The sequence below is a fragment of the Cebus imitator genome, unplaced genomic scaffold, assembly GCF_001604975.1.
Source record: "Cebus imitator isolate Cc_AM_T3 unplaced genomic scaffold, Cebus_imitator-1.0 Scaffold87, whole genome shotgun sequence".
Lineage (NCBI taxonomy): Eukaryota > Metazoa > Chordata > Mammalia > Primates > Cebidae > Cebus > Cebus imitator.
The window spans coordinates 4,432,097-4,454,182 of record NW_016107402.1 but is presented as its reverse complement, the minus strand read 5'-3'; the positions used below and the strand labels follow the sequence as shown (position 1 = coordinate 4,454,182).

General features: G+C 46.6%; 2 protein-coding genes across 4 annotated transcripts in view; one reads left to right on the top strand and one right to left on the bottom strand.

Moving 5' to 3' along the window:
* The window catches only part of ARID1A (AT-rich interaction domain 1A), an 83,667-nt gene extending 71,262 nt beyond the window's left edge, over window positions 1-12,405 (bottom strand). For 2 of the 3 annotated variants that reach the window (XM_017534804.2, XM_037740692.1), the window contains exon 1: window positions 10,874-12,338. In XM_017534804.2, the coding sequence (XP_017390293.1) occupies window positions 10,874-12,019 (1,146 nt within the window). In that variant the 5' untranslated portion in view covers window positions 12,020-12,338. Of the gene's footprint in view, window positions 1-10,873 lie in introns of all 3 variants that reach the window. The other variant, XM_017534803.2, reaches the window with a different exon arrangement.
* On the top strand, window positions 12,018-16,508 carry LOC108308610 (translation initiation factor IF-2-like). The gene is made up of 2 exons (XM_017534477.1): window positions 12,018-12,195; window positions 12,331-16,508. Exons 1-2 carry the CDS (start codon window positions 12,018-12,020, stop codon window positions 13,143-13,145), a joined length of 993 nt encoding a protein of 330 aa, XP_017389966.1. The 3' UTR covers window positions 13,146-16,508.
* The last annotated feature ends 5,578 nt before the right edge of the window (window positions 16,509-22,086 follow it).

Sequence of the window (22,086 nt, the reverse complement as noted above, 5' to 3'; positions counted from 1 at the left end):
AAAAAAAAAAAAAAAAAAAAAAGTCAGGATCCTGGTGAGGATCTGTGACCCAGGTACAGATAAACTACCTATAGAATTATTCCCCAAAAGCTTTGTAATACGGTACTCCAAAGCAGCTTACACTCCTAAACAAGCAAAATGTTAGAAATCTGGAGACTACCTCCTTGGAATAGTGTTCAATTTAGCTAAAAAAGAAAACAAAAGGAGGCCGGGCACGGTGGCTCACGCCTATAATCCAAGCACTTTGGAGGCCACGGCGGGCGGATCACCTGAGGTCGGGAGTTCAAGACCAGCCTGACCAACATGGTGAAACCCCGTCTTAAAAAAAAAAAAAAACAAAACAAAAGGAAAAAAAAGAAATATGGAGACTAAAAGGTTATCCAAACCTAAATTACTAAGAGTTTCACATAATGCTAAATCAGCCTGTGAACTCCAACACCATAGAACCAGAACAGAATGCTGCCCAAAGGGCAAGGGAAAAGACATACATATTTGCCAGAGAAGACACAGTAATAAACTAATTCCCAGCATTTCTGCCCTGTTCTCTAAGGACAATAGAAGGCAATAATGTCTACCCCAGACATGAGAAATCACTAGGCAACAAGAGCCCAAAGATGTATCTGTTTCCTCCAAAGGAAGCACCCGGCACTATGTAGCCTTTAATCCTCTACCACGTGGCTGAACTCACACTCTTCTTAAAGTCAAAGTACACGGCAGTTGAGAGTAAACAGCCGGGCCCAAACTCACCCAAGCCCGACAAGCAGACAAGCACGTTGTGACCTCAAGGAAACATAAGGCAAAATAAAAACACCAAGCACACAGCAAGTGAGCTTTTAAATGACTGATATCACACCAACTCCCAAACTCCCCCGGTGCTAGATCTTAAGGGGAAAGAAGGATTCCTTTTAACAGAGAAGCCTATAAACAAGCAAGCTGAAAACGAACAAGTTTAAGAGAGAAAAGCATACAAGAATCTTGGCTGCTGGTGTTGAGCCATGGAAAATCATGAATGTGCCAGTGCCAAGGGAGGAGGAAGTCTAATATCTAACTTTGCAGACTTGGGAACATAAAAGCAACAAAGCCATAAGGAAGCTCAAATGCAAAAGAGAGAGAAAAAAAAGGCACATGGCACATTTCCTCTTCATATGGGTAGCAATTCAAGCAATGCTCTGGGCCTGCAGAGCACTTAGCTCAGTACCCAAAGCCCCTTAGTATTTAACATCAACGTAACTTCCTGGAGGGTGACAAAAATCTGTCCTGGATTACTGGGTGATTTCTAATATGTACCATAACCAACACTAAGTCAATATTTTAGGGATCAAATTTCCTACTCTGCAGCATGTTGGAATGCATTCTTGGCATTAGACTTCTTCCCATTCCAGTCCACCCTTAGAAAATATAGAAGCCACTGAGAAATACTCAACCTGTCCCAAGACAGTATTCCAGCTATGCACAAGTGACTAACAAAAACAAGTGGAAGTTCATTCAGACGTCCCTTCACGTTCAGTAAAAAACTAATTTCATCCATTTAAATGGAGAGGAGGGGCAATTTCAGAAAGAATACTTAAGGCTGTTAAGTCAATATTCACCCTAGCTTGGATTTCTCTAAAACCTGGGATTGATCAAAAAGTTCATCTCAAGCCCCTAAATAACCGTTATCCATAGGAGATGAACTATGGTGCCCAATTCTGAGTAACTGAAAATGCACTTTTGCAAAATGCCAAAATGGCAAGGCAAAAAAGAAGTTGGAAGCAATATTTCTAAACTAGAGTGTTTAGTCCAGACTCTAGTACTTTCAACAGGTCATAGACTATTTTTTTTTTTTTTTTTTTTTTAAAAAAAAGGCCAGGCATGGTGGCTCATGCCTATCATCTCAGCACTTTGGAAGGCCGAGGTGGGTGATCACCTGAGGTCAGGAGTTCAAGACCAGCCTGGCCAACATGGTGAAACCCCATCTCTACTAAAAATACAAAAAATTGCTGGGCATGGTGGTGGGATCCTGTAATCCCAGCTACTTGGGAGGCTGAGGCAGGAGAATCACTTGAACCTGGGAGGTGGAGGTTGCAGTGAGCCGAGATGGTACCATTGTACTTTAGCCTGGGTGACAGAGTGAGATTCCGTCTCAAAAAAAAAGGCCAAGTGCAGTGGTTCATGCCTGTAATCCCAGCACTTTGGGAGGCTGAGGCAGGCGGACCACCTAAGGTTGGAAGTTCAAGATCACCCTGACCAACATGGAAAAACTCTGTCTCTACTTAAAATACAAAATTAGCCAGGCATGGCAGTGCATGCCTGTAATCCTAGCTACTAGCTACTTGGGAAGGCTGAGGCAAGAGAATCACTTGAACCCAGTAGGCAGAGGTTGCAGTGAGCCGAGATCATACCATTGCACTCCAGCCTGGGCAATAAGAGCGAGACTCCTTCTGAAAAAAAACAAAAAACAAAAAAAACCACACCCCAGTACTTCTGTGCTGGAGCAGTGTAACCCATCCTTCTCCAGGTAGAAGCATTATAGTGGCCTGGCACTGAACAATCCACACATCTTTAGCAATTAAGTATCCACTGATGGTCCTTGACAAGTGAAGGGCCAAGGCCCAACCATACATGGACCAGCAGGTTAAGGGAAACCAAAATCACTTTATTCCAGAGGCTCCACAAGGGTTAAGCATTTGTAAGCCACTTCGCCATAGAAATCTAATAAAAAAACAATACTTTTTTTTTTTTTTTTTTTTTTGAGACAGGGTCTTCACTGCATTGTCCAGGCTGGAGTGCACTGACACGATCATGGCTCACTACAGCCTCAACCTCCTGGGCTCAAGTGATCCTCCAGCCTCAGCCTTCTGAGTAAGCTGGGACTACAGGTGCATACCACCACATCGAGCAATTTTTGTGTCTTGTACAGATAGGCATCTCCATGTTAATAGCCTGGGCTGGTCCTGGGCTCCGGCGATCCTCCCACCTCAGCCTCCCAAAGTGCTGGGATTACAGGTATGAGCTACCACGCATGGCCAAAACCAGTATTAAAGGCCATTTCTATGAATAGATGAGCAAACAGCGTTATGTGCAGGCTTACTTAACCCATCAATCTCAACATAAAGTCTAACACAAGCAACTTGGCTTGAGCACAGCTCCCAGTTCTTCAGAAATAGTAGCCTAAGAGTCCCAGTAGGTAACTTCATGGCTCTTGTTTTAAGAAAGGTCCACTAACTCTGCCAAGAAAGAAAAAGTACACTTACCAACAAAGTTGAACCACCAACTACTACAGAGCTGTCCAGGGCACACAAGTCTGAAGGTGACGTGACCTTCCAAACCCACATTTACTAGAAAAGTGCCCCTAAACTAGCCAATAACTTAGCAGTCTGTACCAAAGGCTCTACCTAACCACAGGAACCACTAAGACCCTGGAACCACACTCTTTTTCAGGGAGTCCAAATTCTCAAAGTCACTGAACACTGAGACAACTACCGGTCTGGAGATGGATGTGCAATGTGTATTCTATTAAGTCCATGGAACTTAAGAGAGTGGCATTATGAAAAGGTAAATTAGGCCAGATGCAGTGGCTTACACCTGCAATCCCAGAACTTTGGGAGGCCAAGGCGGGCTGATCACAAGGTCAGGAGTTCGAGACCAGCGTGCCCAACATAGCAAAACCCTGTCCCTACTAAAAATACAAAAATTAAATTAGCTAGGCATGGTGGTGGGCACCTATAATCCCAGCCACTTGGGAGGCTGAGGCAGGAGAATCTCTTGAACATTGGAGGCGGAGGTTGCAGTGAGCCGAGATGGTGCCACTGCACTTCAGCCTGCACGATAAGAGCAAAAATCTGTCTCAAAAAAAAAAAAAAAAAGGCTAATTAGTATTTTAACTTTCTTGAACATTTAGCCTCACAAAAAAAGCCTCTGAAAAGCTGTCCCAGGTTAACCTTGCCAAACTGATTAAACCTTTTTCTCTAATTCCTGCAGCTCACATATTTAGTGTGGTCTATATGCATTTATAAAGCCTTGCTTGCAAGTTTTCCAGATATGTGCACATAAGCATGCTTTCCCAAGAAAACGAAATTCCTCTGAAGGACATATTGCTTCTACCTTCTAAATCTCTTCCTAGTACCTAACTGGTATGATTACACAGGGCTATTTCCCACCCCCATTGGAATTTCCAGATCTCTCTGACTTTGAAACAATGCTCTTAGCAGTATGTCTGAAGTTCTAATACCCTCACCACCAACATACTGGGAAAGAACTATGCAATATTAAGCAAGCTATCAGTGTCAATCCAAGTTTTTGTGTTTTGTTTTAAAACAAGCTGATAGCCTTTGGTAGCAAGTTAGCTGAACCTAAAAATCATGGTCAGAGCCATAATTACATTCATATTCCCTACTACTATATAAACAGCTAAGTCAAAAGGGCACTTCCAGGACTCTGGTCTGAAAAAACACTTCTTATAAAGAAAACTGTGCCAGGCGCAGCAGTGGCTCACACCTGTAATCCCAGCACTTTGGGAGGCCGAGGCAGGTGGATCACAAGGTCAAGAGATTGAGACCATCCTGGCCAACATGGTGAAACCCTGTCTCTACTAAAAATACAAAACTTAGCTGGGCGTGGTGGAATGTGCATGCAGTCCCAGCTACTCCGGAGGCTGAGGTGGAAGAATCCCTTGAACCAGGGAGGCGGAGGTTGCAGTGAGCCGAGATTACGCCACTGCACTTCAGCTTGTCGATGGAGAAAGACTCCGTCTCAAAAAAAAAAAAAAAGAAAAAAAAGAAAACTGGTGTCAGAGTCAAGTTTAAAAAGAGATTTTGAGAAGGCAAATCTGGTCATCCCACAAGGATACCAAGCAGAGTATCACAGGCAGACAGCTAAAATATTCATAGATTATTCTTCTTCTTCCATAAAAAGAATATGTCACTGAAGAAACCCAGATATGTTTTTAATCCTAAAATGGTAATTTCAAAAACAAAGACTGTATCTACTCACATAATTCTCTTCAAATAAGATTTAGTGAGTCCCCAAACATTGGGACTTTGTACTGACCCAGGAATAGGGGGTAGAGGTATATTAACTTTATCATAAGTGATGCACAGAAGTCCAGTAATAACTGTATAAATAAACCCAGGCCCTTGGGTAGTAGGCTTATCATCCCAAATACAATAGCAAGACTGAGGATGAAGATGACACTCAAACTGCAGTATCTTTTTTCTCCTTTCTAATAATCCAGAAATATAAACTCAAGCCAAAAAAAAAAAAAAAAAAAAAAAAAATCTCACCAAGCTATCCTTTAAACCTCAAAATCTCATAAACCAAGCTTTTGGGGCAATACTTACCTTACTACTGACACTTAGGATCGTCTTTCCAAACTTCTATTTTCACTATGGAACTGCAATTGACTTTTAACAGAATACCACATGCCCTGAACTTAGCATGGAGCCAGGGCCACAGAGGTTTCACTGCCAGGGCAGCATCTTTCCATTTCAATTTTTTTTTTTACATCACTTCTTACCTCCACACTCACTGCCCTCCCCCAGCACTACCCTTTTTCTATCCCCTAATCTTTTTCCCCTGTGTTATTTTACTCCACCACATGAGGAGGCTAGCATTACTTTTGCTTGAAAACTGTTTATTAATTTGCCTGTCAAACATTCTATAGAACCGTTTACATCTTACTACAGAAACCTCCTGGGTACATATTGACAGCTCAGCAAGTATTTACACAAAGCTCTGAAACATTTGGTTCCTTCAGAGATGAAGAAGATGCTGTATCAAGCAGAGAATTATCAAACACCATTCCCTCTACCTTTTCCTCTCGTTTATAAAGGGAAGCTGCCTTCCTCTAATATGCCTAAATTACACTTCTAAACTACTAAGCCAGGAAGAGAAAGAATGGAAATTCAGGTGTGCTGGAGAGGAGCAAGAATAACATTTCCAGGACCATGTGCAAATCACACCATGTAGTTTTTAAAACCATAGCTATATGAAACAACAAATGCACCTATGAAATTGACCCTGAAACACAGCTTTTCCTCTTCCAGTCTCAGGAACTTTTGCTTCTCTCTCAGCAAAACTTACAGGGCAAGTCCAGGCACTCAGATTACAACCAACTGCCCAAACCAGACCTAGACCTGCCCAAACACCAGGAGTCTGGAGAACTTAATGCTCCCTCTCTCCCTACCCCTCCCCAAAAGAAGTAGAATATTAACACTGAACTTATGAATATCCATTCCTCACCCCAACCCCAAGTGCAAACGCCTCCTGGGGATCCTGAAGCAACTATTTTTGAAGTCTTGCTTTAATGAAGTCTGCCTAACTTTCCAATGACTATTTAGTGTTTTAAAACTACCAGCCAGGTGGAATGACTAATGACAAACAGATTAACAGTTTCAAGGCAACAGTCTGGTAGAGCTTTTTCTGTAAAGGTCCACAGACCACCATGGCACCCAACTGTTCAAAGCTTGTTCCTGTGAATACTCAGGAGAAAACAGCTTTGAGTTCCTTCAGGCCAGTGGAAGAAAGATGGTCTCAAGACCCCTGCTATATGTACAGAAAGCTGCCCTCATAACAAGCCAGCTATGGAAGCACAAATGTGTAGCATCAGAGAGTGAGAAGGTCATACAGACTGATGAGGAGAAAATGAAAAATAGAGAAAGCAAATGACCTACCCAGTGTCACACAGCTTAATCTGAAGCTGTATGTGGAATCTAAGCCTCCTCCTTCCTCCTCCTGTGTGAGTCCTGTGCTCTTTACCACTAACGCAACACACAACTCAAGGTGCATCAGTAATGATAATGACCAATCTAAAGGCTCACTGGCAAAAAAGAACAACTCAATGTCCATACATTTGAATACCACATTTTTACCCTATTTACAAGCTTCAGTTCCTTCTAGAATTTTTGAGAGTTGAAGCCAATCAACACAACCTTTTGAGGGGTGGGAATAGGAAAGGGCCCTCCCCATTACTTTGTTAGCTTATTCCCACATTTTAAAAAAGTTCACTAACCTCTTTGCAAAAGGCCTACTGTAGACATTACACCCTACAGGAGTCAATCCAACACATGAATGTTTAATGCAATCCAAGACATCCTGTTTCAGCAGGTGCTGCTTGTCATGGTTACCCATGTCACACACAAAGAAAGAGACCTAAAAAGTCCTCACGGGGCCCAATACACAAGAAGCCAAACGTGGTCCTGGCTGTTTTCTTCGTTCTCACACCACCATCTCAATCCTCATCACCCCAGTTCTCTCATGAACAGTAGAGAAACATGAAACCCCCACAACTAAAGTGCCATCTCAGTGTGGTTTTCCTGGTCCCTCCTACTTGAGAGAGCTCCAAGAGTCCTGTATTTCAGCCAGCCTAGAATTTCTGCCAGTAGGCATTCCCATAATAAATCCAGGATTCCTGTATCTGTTTCCCAGGAGTCAGAAATACCATTTGATATTTCCATAGCAGAAACTAACAATCAAACTTCTACAGTCAAATCCAGCTTCATCCTGGACTATTTACTGTATTTCATTTTTTTACCTTGGTAAACTGGTACTACTCTCTATGTATTACTGCTAAAAAGTGTCCCAATAAAAAGCCTTAAATCAAGTTCATGTGTATAAGTAACCTAAAACTATTTCATAAGTACTGGAATTCAACACCTTGAGATACACTACTCACAAAAAGGGATAAAAGAAAAGTTTGTCTGCTGGGATCTTCCCAGCTCCTGTGATAAAGACATAGCCACAATACACACACATACCTAATCTTTATTTCATACAGGCAGAGTGAAATGAAAACGTTAACAACCTTAGCTTTATTAATTAAGTCTCTGCCAAGTTTTCTTTTCTTTTTTTTTTTTTCTGTTGCCCAGGCTGGAGTGCGGCGGCACGATCTCAGCTCACGGCAACCTCAGCCTCCCAGCAACCTCAGCCTCCCAAGTTCCAGTGATTCTCCTGCCTCAGCCTCCTGAGTAGCTGGGACTACAGGTGCAAACCACCATGCCGAACGAATTTTTTGTATTTTTAGTAAAGACAAGGTTTCACTGTGTTAGCCAGGATGGTCTCCATCTCCTGACCTCGTGATCTGCCTGCCTCGGCCTCCCAAAGTGCTGGGATTACAGGCGTGAGCCACCACGCACAGCCTCTGCAAAAAAAATTTCTGAATCTATGACTGGGTCAGGGAAAGATGGGGGCAGAGCAAGCCTTTTTAATTTAAGAATATTTAGAACATCATGGTCTGAAAAGAGTTTTATCCTCAAGTGGCAAAGAGGAATTCAGAACAAAGTCTGAACCTACAGCCCTCACCTAGACTACTACCATACACCCTGAAGCAGTCCACAAAACTGGAAGCTGCACTGTCTCTTACACAAGTGAATGCTCATCAGCACATTCCCTGGGTCTCTGTGAGTAGGCAACTGAACTGAAGTTAAACAGGAATCTATGTTGCGTGGGTCTACTGATAATAAAAGAGATCAGAAAATTCATCCAAAGGCAGCACAGACAGCCTTCCAAACAGGGGCTGTATCTATTTTCCTATCATCTACACAGAAAATGTTCCATAATTTAAAGACTGAAAAACAGAAATCATCATACCAAAAAAGTTGGCTTTTTCTTTAAAGAGTTTGACTAAATATTCCCAAACCAGTAAAATTCAAATTGATTTTGCTTTTAAATGAAACTTGACTTACCCTAAACGACTTATTCTAATAGTTTTGAAGAAAGGTAAAATTTTCAGCCAAAACCAGAGAAAACAGGGGGAATGTGGGGAAAGAGGTACAGACCATAGGATGACCCAGAGACTAGAGGATGCTGTCTTTTAAGACAAAACTTTTCCAACACTAGAAAAACAATGTAACATTTCCCTATTTCTTGCCCTGATGCAGAACATCATGGAAGATGTAGAATCAAGGCAAAGAGCTCCAAGTCCACCATCAAACAAAGCTAATTTCAAAATCCCCAGCTCAATGTTAGAGTAGGAAAGTAGTTCTAGGATGGGCTGGGAACACAGCTAGTAAGTGAATAAAATCTCCTCCTAGCACAAAAGTTCGAGGGGTTCGAAAACATATGATTCTATAGAATACTCAATATCCCTGACCAAAAGCACTGCTGACAGAGCATGATGAAGATGGCAGAAAAACAATAAAATAAAACAAGATAGAATAGTATAAAAAGGTACCCAGAAGTCGCAATGTCTAAGCAAATCTTAAGTGTCATTCTAGGTTGTATCTTTATATCTTGGAAGACAAAAAGAAAAGTGGAACATACATTAAAATGCAAAGGAATAAACTGCCAATCTCTATTTCAAAGCTCTAAAATGACTGATGACAAAACAGAAAACTAGACTTTTTGTTATTCTAGGAAAACACAATTTCACCAAACCAAGCCTTTAGGAGAAAGTCCCTCAAGACCATGAAAGACACCAGCTTCCCTTTAAATTAAACCACTATCCCAAAGTTCAATTAACAAAAGAAAGTGTTAAAAAGATTCAACATGTAAACAAAGAATGAGGCTAGCTAGCCTTCCTTAAAACGGAAGGCTTGAACCTAATACGAAATTCCTCAGAAAGCTCCCAGTTCTTAAAACACACACACACAAACACACACACACCAAAAAACTGTTTTCTCCCCCCCATAAAGATCCCACATTTGCCACTCAATAAAAAGCCCAGTAAAATTATTTCAATTCTGCAAAGCAGTGTCAAAATTACTCAAGACAAATGCATCTTCAGAGCCATCAAAGAAGTCATTTATACCATCAGGAAAGTCACAAAACCAAAACAAACAGCAAACCCATTGTAGAGAAAAAACTCAGCTACTGTTCTGACAACACAGAATCCATTTCAGGCTGCATAAAACATAACAAGCAAAATAAATCCAAGGTACATGCAAAATGCCATTGCCTCCTCTTTTGTTTCGGGCACAATGTAACAAGGGCAGGCTGTCTGAGACTCTGCTCCTGCTGATACAGTATTGCTACTTAAACCTCCCTCCTCAAGGTCACAGCCAATTTCAGCTCTGGAATAAAAGGCAGATAGTGACAGCGATGGTTTGGGTTATCACTGGCAGAAAAGCAGAGTGTAAAAGTTTATGAGCTCATCAGGATTGTTGTACCATTACATCAGAGGCAATTATAAATGGCCAAGAGCAGGAGATGGGGAGCCAATCAGATCACAGATAGGATGTCAACCTAAGACCAACTGTCTCCTGGCTTTGACAGAAGGATTTTACCTCCATAATTCAAATCCCAAACCAAAGCAATCTGCACTTACTACTCCAATCACTCAGCTGTTTACCAGCACTTCCAGGGAGAAGCCCAGGCCACTGGGCCGGCGGAGCCTAAGACAGGGGATGGCCCGGGCTGCCCTAGGTGAACCGCAGCCGGCCTCTAGCAGCTCCCAAGCAGTCCCCTGCCCTCCCTCGAGGTCCCCCCGAGCTCTAGGGGCCCTCCTTGAAAGCACAGATGCGGGGTGCGGCCCAGAGGAAGGCCGGGAGACGGAGAGGAGCGGCAAGTGAGCAAAGAAAAACATTCACTCAACTCCTGGGCTCCTACTACTGCCTACACTTCTAACCTGAGCCCCCAGCACCCCCTCACCCCCGGCCAGGCCCTTCCCCGCACACTTTGCCCTGCATCCCCATGACGACCCCTGGAGTTCAAAGAGACCAGGGTAAAGGAAAAAGAGGAGCAGACATTTCTGGGAAAGCCCGACACAAAGACTAAAGGAGGGAAGGAGAGGAAGGCAGACAGGCAGCCATTTTAAGAGAGAAGAGCCAGACAATGGCAGCTCCCCAGCAGCGGGGGCCCGGGATTGAGGGGAGCCCAAGGCTGTGGCCCGCTCACCGCAGCCACCACCCACCCCCAGGACCACGTTCGCCCCAGCCCCCCTCCCCACTCAGCTGTGTACCTGAGGGGTCCGGGCGAGCGGCTGCCCCCCGCCGCCACTGCTCCCGGGGCTCATGGGCGCGTGGTGGCTCCTTTGTTGGGCCCCTCCCGAAGCGGCTGCCGCCGCCGCCGCTGCCGCCGCCGCAGCCCCCCAGCACTGCGAGGCCATGTCCGCCGGGCCCTTGCCAGCGCCCCCGTCCTGGGGCCCGCCGCCGTAGTCGCCCCCGGGGTAGCCCTGGTAGCCCCGGGCCGAGCTGGGCGACGTGAGCAGTTGGTTGAGGGTGGGGGTGGCGGTAGGCTGAGGGGTTCCCCCGCCGGCCGCGGAGGGGCCGCCTCCCCCCATGGCCCCGAAGCGCTGCTGAGCGAAGGACGAAGACGACGAGGAGGCGGAGGCGCTGGAGGAGGGAGGCGGCTTGGAGCCGGCAGCCGCCGCCGCCGCGCCGGAGCCCGGAGTGCCACCTCTCGGGGAGCTCAGCGCGTAGGCCGGGGCGGGCGGGGGGTAGGCGCTGCGGTTGGGGTAGTAGGAGTTGTACTGGTGGTTGGGGAAGCCGTGGTCGTGCGAGTTCTGCTGGGGCCCCGCGTAGGGCTCCAGGCCCCCGCCGCCGCCGCTCTGCAGCGCTGCCAGGCCAGGGCTTTGTTGTCCGCCATGTTGTTGGTGGAAGACGGCGGCCGCGGCGGCGGCGACGGCAGACGGGCTCCGGCCGTAGGGTTGCCCGAAGCCGTAGGCTGGGGGCGGCAAGGCGGCCGCGGCTGAGTGAGGAGGCGCCCCCACCCCATCGCTGCTGCCGCCACCGCCGCTGCCGGGCGGCTCCGCGAGGTTATTGTTCAGGGCGGGCCTAGGGCCCGCGTTCCCGTTCGAGTTCTTCAGGTCCGGCTCCGCGCCGGGCCCGCCGCCGCTGCCGGCTCCGCCGCCGCCGCCACCCCCATTGCTCTCGGCCCCGTCCTGCAGCTCCTTTCCCAGCGGCTGCGGCGGCCCCACGGCGGGACCCTCGCTTTCCTGCCCGGCGGCTGCCTTCATTTCCCCGCGCTCGGCCGCTGCCGCCGCCGCCGCCTCGCCCCCCGCCTCCTCCCGCTGCTGCTGGTCGGCTTTCTTCAGCTCCGAGGGCGGCGGCGGCGGCGGCGGGTTGCCCAGGCTGCTGGCGGCGGCGGGGGCGACCTGCGCGGCCATGATCCCCGCTGTCTCGTCCGCGGAGAGACCCGGCCCTGTCTTCGTCTTCTCCCCCCCTCCCACCCCGCCCCGGGGCCGAGTCCCCCGGGCTGCCCTCCCCACCCGCCCGGGCGGGCCTCGCGGGGCTCCGCTGCTGCGCTGCGCTCGCTCCTCTCCCCCCCGCCCCGCCGGCTCAGGCTCCGGGCTGGCGGCGGCGGAGGAGGAGGAGGCGGCGGCGGCCGAGGCGCCGGCGGCTCAGCTGCTCCCGGCTCTGTAGGCTGGGGACCCGGCTCTCCCGGCTCATTCCCCCCAAGCCCTTGCCTGGGAATGAGGGGGGCGGTGGAGGCTCCGCTCCCCAGGGCCTGGCCCCGCTGTGACTCTCCGCTTTCTGCTGCCGGAGAAAGGAGGAGGGAGGGAGGGAGGGAGGCGAGGGGGAGGGGGTGGGGAGGGACGGAGGGAGGGAGCGGGGGGAGGGGGACCCGGGACGGGCGGGCTGGAGGGCGCGCGGCAGCAGCCGGGGCGCCGAGAGCCAGAGTCGGAACGCGGGCCGGGCCGGGCGCCCAGCCTCCCCTCGCCAGCCGCGGCTCGGGCCGAGGCTGCTGCGCGGCAGCGGGCAAGCGAGCAAGCGGTCAGCCGGACTGAGCGGCTAGAGCGCCCCACTCTCCTCCGAGTCCCCCTCACTCCGACACGAGGCTCAGCACTGCCATTTTACCCAGCGCCGTCGCGGCCGCCTGGCAAACCCGGAGTGGAGAGCGGAGCGGGCGCAGGCCATGGAGCGGACTCGCTCCCTTCCCCTCACAAAGGAGGAGGGGAGAGAACGAGCCGCGGCGGCGGCAGGCCCTCAGCCGCTTTCGCTAGGCAGCGCCGCCGCCGAAGGCTTCGGAGAAAACCCGGCCCGGAGCCCTCGCCTCTCTGGAGCCTGCGCCGCCTCCCTCCCGGCGTCCCTATCCTGATCTGTCCCCTACCGGCCGTACCGAGGGGAGCGGACAGTGTGAACTTTACCCGCGGCTGCAAAATTGGCCAGAGCCCGAGACCGCGGCCGCCTCGGCCCAGCCCTGACCCCCTGACAGCCGGCCCGGTCCGTTGGCTGCTGCTTAGCACCTCTACAGCACTTTTCCTCTTCAAAGCCTTCTACGGACCCCGCTAAAGACCCAGCTGAGTGAGCCCTGCTTTTTACCCCTTTTGCAAGCCCAAAGGAATGACTGATCATTGTTTGGATGATTCGTTTCCCACTCGCCTGCCCTCATTAACCGGTCCTCACAAGGCTCTGGGGGCATGAGGTCCGGATTATCCCCATTTCACAGAATTGAAAGAGAGAGAGGGGAGGGAACTCCCTGTCACTTAAAGTCAGAAGGTGGAGGAGGGTGACTTTAAAAGAAGTGGAGTCACCAAAGCTGTCTTCGGTCTACTTGCCTTAAAGAAAAAAAAATTGTGAGCACATTTAACAATGATGCCAGAATATCAGAATGGATTTGAAGTCAAAACTGATCATCTCACCTCTGACTTAAAATGGAGGCCACTGAAGCTGTTTTCGGGGCACACAACAGTCATCCAGCAGGAGAACCCAAACCCTGTTCTCACTCTCTTTAAGATGACGACCCAGTAGCCCTAGTCTCCAAAGACAGTACCTTGTAAGATTGAAAACCCACAGAAGAGGCTCCAGGGACTGCAGGAACCTGAGTGTTCAAACAATTACCAGAAGAGAGATGCACAAAATGGAAACCATTTTCTCCTCAAAGAACAGGCACAGTCCAACAAGTCACTTAGAAAATGGATGCTTCTCAGATTTGTTTTCTATCCTGTAGTGTAAAGATTGTTTAAAGTTTACCATTACATTCTAAGAGACCTCGATTGAGCTGGAGTTGGGTATAAGGCCAGGTTTATCTGAACAGATGAAGGCATACACAGAAAGCTCCAGTGTTGTCCTGATCTACAGCCCCCACCAAATCCCAGCAGCAGCCTTTTCTTCCTCAGGCTGGCTTGGAATGTTCTGACTTGACAGGCTATGAAGGCTAGAGGGGATTCCAGCTCCACACCAGATGCAAGTCTGCATTGGGAAAGGCCCAGGCCTGTGTTCCTAGACACCAGGATCTCTTTTCCCCCTCAGATTTGTAAAGGGAGACTTCACTGCCACAGAACCATTACCTTAGAACAGATTATGCAGGACCCCGGAGTGCTGGCCATGTCCCTGGTCACTATGAATAATTCCAAAGCCTGAAGTCATCTCTCCCCGCAAGAAACAGTGCATCCTACACCAAAAAGGCAAAACCTTCCTGTTAATCTAAGAGTGGTGAGATTAAAAAAAAAAAAAAAAATCCCACAGCTTTATTCTCTTCCCCTCCCCCGGCCTCTAGCCAAGAACCAAAGCAGCCTACCAAGAAGAGCCGACTGACTGGTATGGGCCAGTGCCCTCTTTTCCCTCACAGTCCTCAGGGGCAACAACTCTCCCTAGTGCATTCGGTCCTAGAAACCAAATTATAGGCTGCCTCGTAGAGCTTGGCTATTTAATCAACTGCCTCTGAGCTGGCAAACAGTCCTGAGTCCTGCACACAAATGAGGAATTTTTTACATGCAATTATCCTGCCATTTTCCTCAGAGCTGGGGTGTAATGGGAAACGTGGAGCCCAGTGAAAATCTGGAAGCTAGAATGGATTTGTTTCCAAAGAAAGCCCTCATCCCCTTTCTTCCATGGCTGTGAAATATGGAAAGCGCCAAAAATCTTTCCCTACACGTGGACATGCTGTTTTGAAAACAGTCACCATTTTTCTCTAGCAATAAGGTAAAGTGCACAAAAATCTATCCACCTGGGTTGGAGGCGATAATGTGGGATTTCTCTATTTTTTTTTTTTAATTCACTAGGGCTCTCTTCCACCTCTACCTTTAGAGCCCCACACCACAATCCCAGGGATTGTTGGGCTGAGGGAACTTTTTTAGAAACTGGCCCATCAGCTCTCCCTAGGGGCAGTGGCAACGGGAAAGGGGGGGAGGGGAGGAGCTGGGCACGTGGCTGGCCCGAGCAGCAAGACCCCGGCTGGGGGCTGGAGGTTCTTCCTTCAGTGGAGTTTTCTCCCCCACGGCCCCTGCCTTTTAACCCCACACCCAGGCAGCTCAGGAATCCCGGCGCAGATTGGAGAACTAGGACTAGGACAGCGCTACCCTCGCGAAAGCGCCACGGCCAGCAGCCTGATGGCAAATATGGACTGAATCGTTGACATGGAAACCGGACTAAAGTCTCGCTAGCTCTCCCTCAGAGGAGAGTTCTTATCGCCGTCCCCGACTGTACGGCACTTAGCAAACGCGGACTGGAGCTACGCGGCCTGGAGGATCAGGCGGAGTTTCTGGGCGCATTAACTCCAGCGGCAGAGCAGCCAAGGAAGTGGGGGAGGGCTGCCAGGACAAACCGGCTGAAAATGGCAGAGGATGTGCTCCCATTTTATCCGGCTGCACAGTGTGCATGGATTGGGCCCGAGGATAAGGGAACAACCTATTAAAATCCACACAGTGAACTGCAAAATGTGGAACTGAGGCCTGGAGGGTTTGCTAGGAGAGGGAAACGTTTGCATGGAAGACAGCCCTTCCTCTCTCGCAATTTGTTTCCCCCAAATGTCTGAAATACAAAACTCAACAAACAAACAGAAGATCAGGCTCGGCTCCTTCCTCCACCCAATCCTTGTGGGAGAAATCGTTTGAAGCCCAGGGACCCTAGTGAGGGTTTACTTAGGTTTCTAACTAAAGGCGTGGAGAATCGTTGGAGTGCCAGGTTGTTGCCCCCACACGTTCCCGCCGTGGCACAGCAGCAGACACCCAGCAGAGCTCTCTCGAGTGCGAACTGGAGCTGCGAGTTTGAGCAAAAGGGCAACTGTGTCAGTTGACGGAAGCCAGAAGCAGAGTTCAAAGCCTGGCGTGGATTTCCGTCTGGAACTGTCTGTTTCTTAAAGTTTGTAACTCCGTGTTAAGAAACAGCCCCAGCGGAGGCTTTGGGATCGGTGTGAAAGTCTAGCACTACCATCTGACAGCGAGCTGCAAAACTTTGGGCTGCATATTAAGCGAGGAAAGTGGATTGAAGCAAGAGTCAAGGCAATTCATTAAGTTACCGGCTCCCAGACGGGAGCTGTAAAATACGAACTGGATCTAGACTAAGAAAAATGGATTGAACTCGAATGGCATTCAATAGCTCTTCGCGGTAAAACTGTGCCTGCCAAGAACCTAGAATCCCAAAGGAGCAAACCAGGAGGCCTCAAATTTGCTGGGCACACAATAAATGCTTTTCTTAGATCCTTTCCCCACTCATCTCAAACTCTTAAGCAATTTTGGGGCATTTATATTTCAGAATAATACGGAACACAGTTTGAGAAATGTTAATTTCTGAATGAGACTTTTTTTTTCCCCAAAGCAGCTGTGAAAAAAAAGAGCCTCAGGCATAAGTCAACCAGCTTATTTTGTCCCAATATAAAATAAGAATTACCCTCACCACCACATCCCCCAAAACTAAAATAAAAAATAAAATAAGCAAAAGGCCAGGCTGGTCTGGCTTGTGGCAGGTTTCAAACAAAACAAAACACCCAGGGCCAGTTTAATATGAGGAAAAGATACCAAAGCTTTCATATTTTCCTAAGTACAGCCTCACTCACCAGTCTCACTGGTGAGCTTGTTGACCAATGAGCTTATTTTTGTGGAAAAGACTGAGTAAAACTACCAATAATAATATTAAAACAACACAAAACAAAAACAAAAAACAGGACTGAGGTTTTATAAAACCGCTGGACAGATCAGAAATTTGGATTTCTTATTTCTGCTGATCTCATTGAAGATTTGTATTCACCAACTGATACAAAAAATACTGTATGGAAAAACCTACTTAAAGAAGCTTGATAGCCACTTCATAGTCAATCAAAAGAGAAACTTAACAATTTTATACTTAGTACTTATTGCACTAAGCTGTTTTTAGATCTGGAAGGCTAAGCACCAAAAATATTACCAAGGAAAGGTAAGGTCACCAGTCAACACAGAAGGCTATTGCCCAGGCACAGGAAAAGTCTGTTATCTTTGACTTCCCATATTAAACCAGTGTAGGTGCTTTTGTTTTGTTTCTTCTTTAAAACCAACCTAGGAAAATTTCACACATATAAAATGATTATAAGGGAAGTTTTTGAGAGTTGACAAGAAAATCAGAAGGAAAAATCAAACACTCAATTCTAGGTGGAGATTTCTTTCAGCCCTTGCCTGCATAAAGCTTTCTGACACTGCCATTTTACTGAGTTAGGAAAAAGTCAGTGGGTAAGTTTCTCACAGCAACTCTGGAATGGATCTGGAATGGAGTCTTTTGTTCCAACACAAGTTCTGTCAAAGTGTTGGAAAGAGAAGGAAAAACTGTAAGCACAGACAAAATGGAGAGAGGCAGGCATGCAGTCCTATGAAATAGGATAGGTGGCTAAAAAAGCAAATGTGCTGTCTGTTCTCTGCAACACAACCACCTCAAGAGAATCTTCCAGCATGATGTTACTGGGTTGTTTTTGTATAAGAATCAAAGAAAATCCAAACAAATCTATTAGATATAAGACAGGAATTGAGTGGCCCCTAATGAAAAACATTCTGACCAGTTTTAATAGGGTTTAAACCCACCTATCCCCACAGAAAATGTCTATTCCCAAAGATAAAATGGACCAAACAAAAAAGTCAGGCATGGGAGTGACTATTATAGTCATAGTAGCAGTGTGGCACTCACTCCAGTGAAATGCAGAACTTACCAATGACACCAGTGAAATGCAGAACTTACCAATGACACCAAGGGAAAGCTGCCAGGAAAAATTAGACTGAGTTTTGGCACTTTTCCACATTATCACTTTCTTCCCTGAAATTTAACAATATTGAAACTGGATTCAGTAGTCACCAGAGGGGTTGGGGGTATGGACCAGCAGGTTGGTTCTTACTGGCCTACCCCTCCAACGAGACTACTAGAGACCTATATAAAAGTGTGCTGTTGTTCTTCCAGTCTTGTTGTGGGAGGGACAGAACAGGAGACAGTGGAGGAAATCATCCAGCACAGTTCATCAAGCCTATCCAACAAGTCATTTAAAAACAGCATGAGGCTGGGCAGTGGCTCATGCCTGTAATCCCAGCACTTTGGGAGGCCAAGGTGGGCGGATCACCTGAGATTGGGAGTTCGAGACCACCCTGACCAACATAGAGAAACCCCGTCTCTACTAAAAATACAAAAATTAACCGGGCATGCTGGCACATGTCTGTAATCCCACTATTCGGGAGGCTGAGGCAGCTTGGACCTGGGAGGCGGAGGTTGTGTTGTGATGAGCCAAGACCACGCCATTGCACTCCAGCCTGAGCAACAAGAGTGAAACTCCATCTCAAAAACAACAACAACAACACAAAACAGCACGGGAGGCCAAGGCAGGCAGATCACTTGGGGTCAGAAGTTCAAGATCAGCCTGGCCAACACACTGAAACCCCGTCTCTACTAAAAAATAAAAATTAACTGGGCATGGTGGCAGGTGCCTGTAATCCCAGCTACTAAGGAGGCTGAGAAAGGAGAAAATCATTTGAACTTGGAGGCGGAGGTTGCAGAGAGTTGAGATTGCACCACTGCACTCCAGCCTGGATAACAGAGTGAGACTCCGTCTCCCAAAATAAAAATAAATAAAAACAGCATAGAAATACACACACCTCTCTGCCACAATGTGTATTCATTAAAAGAACTCATCCACAAACTACACTCAAGAGCACACAGTGCTATGCAACACTAGGCACTATTTTTGCCCCCGACACCAAGAGCAGGATGCAGATTACACATTTTTACTGGTTCCTTTCTACTTCAGAACAAAACCGAAAAGCTCATTTAAGTATTTTTCTCCTAATTGCTCACAGCTACTTAAAAATATAGATACTCTGTCGAACAGAAAACCAGAGTTTGTGGCCCCTTTAGCCCAGATAAAGTTGGAAGTCCAAAGTGTTTAGAAAAGAGGGATTCCAGTTGACTCCACCACACCTACCCTCCAGTTCTTTGTGAAGTAGTAGCCAGTGTTTCCAACATGGAATCATAGGAGAGTGGAGGTACCACATAGCCTTCAGAAAGAAAATATTCTCTAGGAAAAAGCTTCAAGGTGAAGGAAGTTTGCAACCTGATTGGCTACTGAGGGTTTTTAGGAGTTTATCGTTATTAGTACAATTTGTCGCTAATTGTAGAGAGGGTCAACAACAACCATTTTATAAGCTTAACCAAGAGCTGTAGACCAATACCACACAGTCTCTACCCTACTCACCTTTCATGATAAAGCAGCTTTACTCTATGCAGCTGTTTATCTTAAGCAGTCCTTGAATTGCACATGTTCTTCTGACCCAATTTCCACCAAAATTGGTCTTCTCCTAAGGCTTAGAAATTTTTGTGAGCCTGTTATTCTTTCAACTAGAAATTAACAGTATGACTATTGCTAATAATAACCATTCCAAAGCCATATTTTAAAACTTTATTAAGTACCTTGTTCCTTAATTTAACTACTTCCTGGAATACTTATTAATGCTATAGAAATTACATTTAGCACTGGGCACTGTGGCTCACACCTGTAATCCCAGCACTTTGAGAGGCCAAGGTGGGCAGATGACCTGAGGTCAGGAGTTCGAGATCAGCTTGGTCAACATGATGAAGCATCGCCTCTATTAAAAATACAAAAATTAGCTGGGCGTGGTGGTGGGCACCTATAGTTCCAGCTACTTGGGAGGCTGAGGCAGGAGAATTCCGTGAACCTGGGAGGCAGAGGTTGCAGTAAGCCAAGATTGTGCCACTGCACGCCAGAGCAAGACACCGTTTTGGGGAAAAAAATTACATTTAGCTCCTATTTGACAGCAGAATTTTATTTTATTTGTCTATTTATTGAGACAGTGTCTCACTCTGCTGCTCAGGCTGGAGTGCACTGGCGCAACCATGGCTTACTGCAGCCTCGACCTCCCTGGACTCAGGTGGTGTTTCCGCCTAAGCCTCTCTAGCAGCTGGGACTACAGGCATACGCCACCATGCCAAACAAATTTTTAAAAATTTTTTCATAGAGACAGGGTTTTGCCATGCTGCCCAGGCTGGTCTGAATTCCTGGGCTCAAGTGATCCTCCCAACTTGGCCTCCCAAAGTGCTGGGATTACAGGCATGAGCCACTGTACCCAGGCAGCAGTAGAAATTTCTGAAATTCCATAATAAAATTAATAGGAGAACCTTGCAATAGCAGTAGTGCTAGACCTAAATGCAGTATCAAACAGGAGCAGTCATGCTGTGCCATCACCGTTCACTGACATCACCTTTTGACTGCCTGTGAGTGATTCATATTCTCAGTGATCTGCTAATGTGAAGATTAATTAATTTAGTAGGTTCTTCACCACTGCACACCGTGATATTGGACCAAGTCTCTCCCTCACCTCTACCACACATATGTACACACATACACACAAACCTCTGGCAACATATTTTTGTGTGTGATGCCAAAATATGAGAAATATTTAACAGGAACAACAGGAGAAACATTTTCTAAACAACTGGAAATATGCAGGGAACCTGGATAATAAAGGAGGTTTGTTTTCTATTCTGTTTAAGGTTTTTACTTCTGTTTTTTTTTTTTTTTTTTTTTGAGGTGGAGTTTTGCTCTTGTTGCCCAGGCTGGAATGCAATGACACGAACTTGGCCCACCACAACCTCTGCCTCCCGGGTTCAAGCAATTCTCCTGCCTCAGCCTCCCAGGTAGCTGGGATTACAAGAGCCCGCCACGATGCCCGGTTAATTTTGTATTTTTAGTAGAGACGAGATTTCTCCACGTTGATCAGGTTGGTCTCAAACTCCCAACCTCAGGTGATCCACCTGGCCTTCCAAAATGCTGGGATTAAAGGCATGAGCCACTGTGCCCGGCCTACTTCTGCATTTTTAACCCTAGAAAAGACACACACACATGCACGTACGGTATATATGTATATATATATATAACATATATATAATTGTGTGTGTGTGTGTGTTTGTGTGTGTGTGTGTATATATATATATATATATATATATATATATATATATGTATACTTTTTCTGGTGGAGGTGATCAGAGATGCTGGCCAGGATTAAGATAAGGTTATACCAAACATATTCCACACTGCCATTTTCCAAAGTAAATGAAATAGCAAAAATATGGAGAAGGAATTTACAGGAATGGAGTACACAAAGACAGAGGAAAACTCTACAGAGGTATTCTTGGAAGTGATTGGGGGTAGGAGATGAGGAAAGGAAAGTTAAAGGCTTATGCCCTACTCAGTATTAAAAGCAAGGAGCCTATACGTTGAAAGCTAACTCTACTTTTGAGACAAATGTCTAGATTTTCATTGTAAGTCAGGTTTCCAAATGGCTGTATCCATTTATAAACTATAATAACCAAGATTTCAAGTAGACTCACAAAATCTAGTCATATGGACTATGTCTGCTTAGAAACATCAGAGCAGAGGGTCTCTGCCAGTTGAATAGCCATCTCCTCACTGTGATATTTTGAAAACAGTTTGGCATTTTCCACTTTTTGGTTTGGGATGCCAATCCTTTCATTCAGTTTACCGTAAATGGGAGATCCTCTTATAATTACTCGGCTATTATATACAACATTGAGTATACACTACCCTTATACCTCCCATAAAGTACATTATAAACTGATGTCTACTTAAAAAGAAAAATATACCTCCAAAATGGTACAAGCCTGTTGCATTCAATATTTGTTTATAAGTTCCTGGATCAAGATTCCTCATTTTGTCACTTATAGTGGCTACTTGGGAGCTGAGGTGGGAGTATTGCTTGGGGCCAGGAATCCAAGGCTACAGTTTGCTATAAGTGTGCCTGTGAATAGCCACCACACTCCAGCCTGGGCAACACATGGAGATATCTTCTTTAAAAAAACAAACAAAACAAAAAACAGGCTCACACCTGTATTCCCAGCACTTTGGGAGGCTAAGGCGGGCTGATCACTTGATATTAGGAATTCAATATGAGCCTGGCCAACATGGTGAAGCCCTGTCTTTTTTTTTTTTTCCTTTTTTTGCTGTTCAACTGAGATTTATCTTCCCACGAAG

What these genes read in the sequence shown, in the direction of transcription:
- LOC108308610 (XM_017534477.1), top strand. Translation starts at nt 12,018, where the DNA reads ATGATCCCCGCTGTCTCGTCCGCGGAGAGACCCGGCCCTGTCTTCGTC. An exon ending in CCCCCGCCCCGCCGGCTCAG is followed by an intron (nt 12,196 to 12,330) that starts GCTCCGGGCTGG and finishes CCTGGGAATGAG; the next exon opens with GGGGGCGGTGGAGGCTCCGC.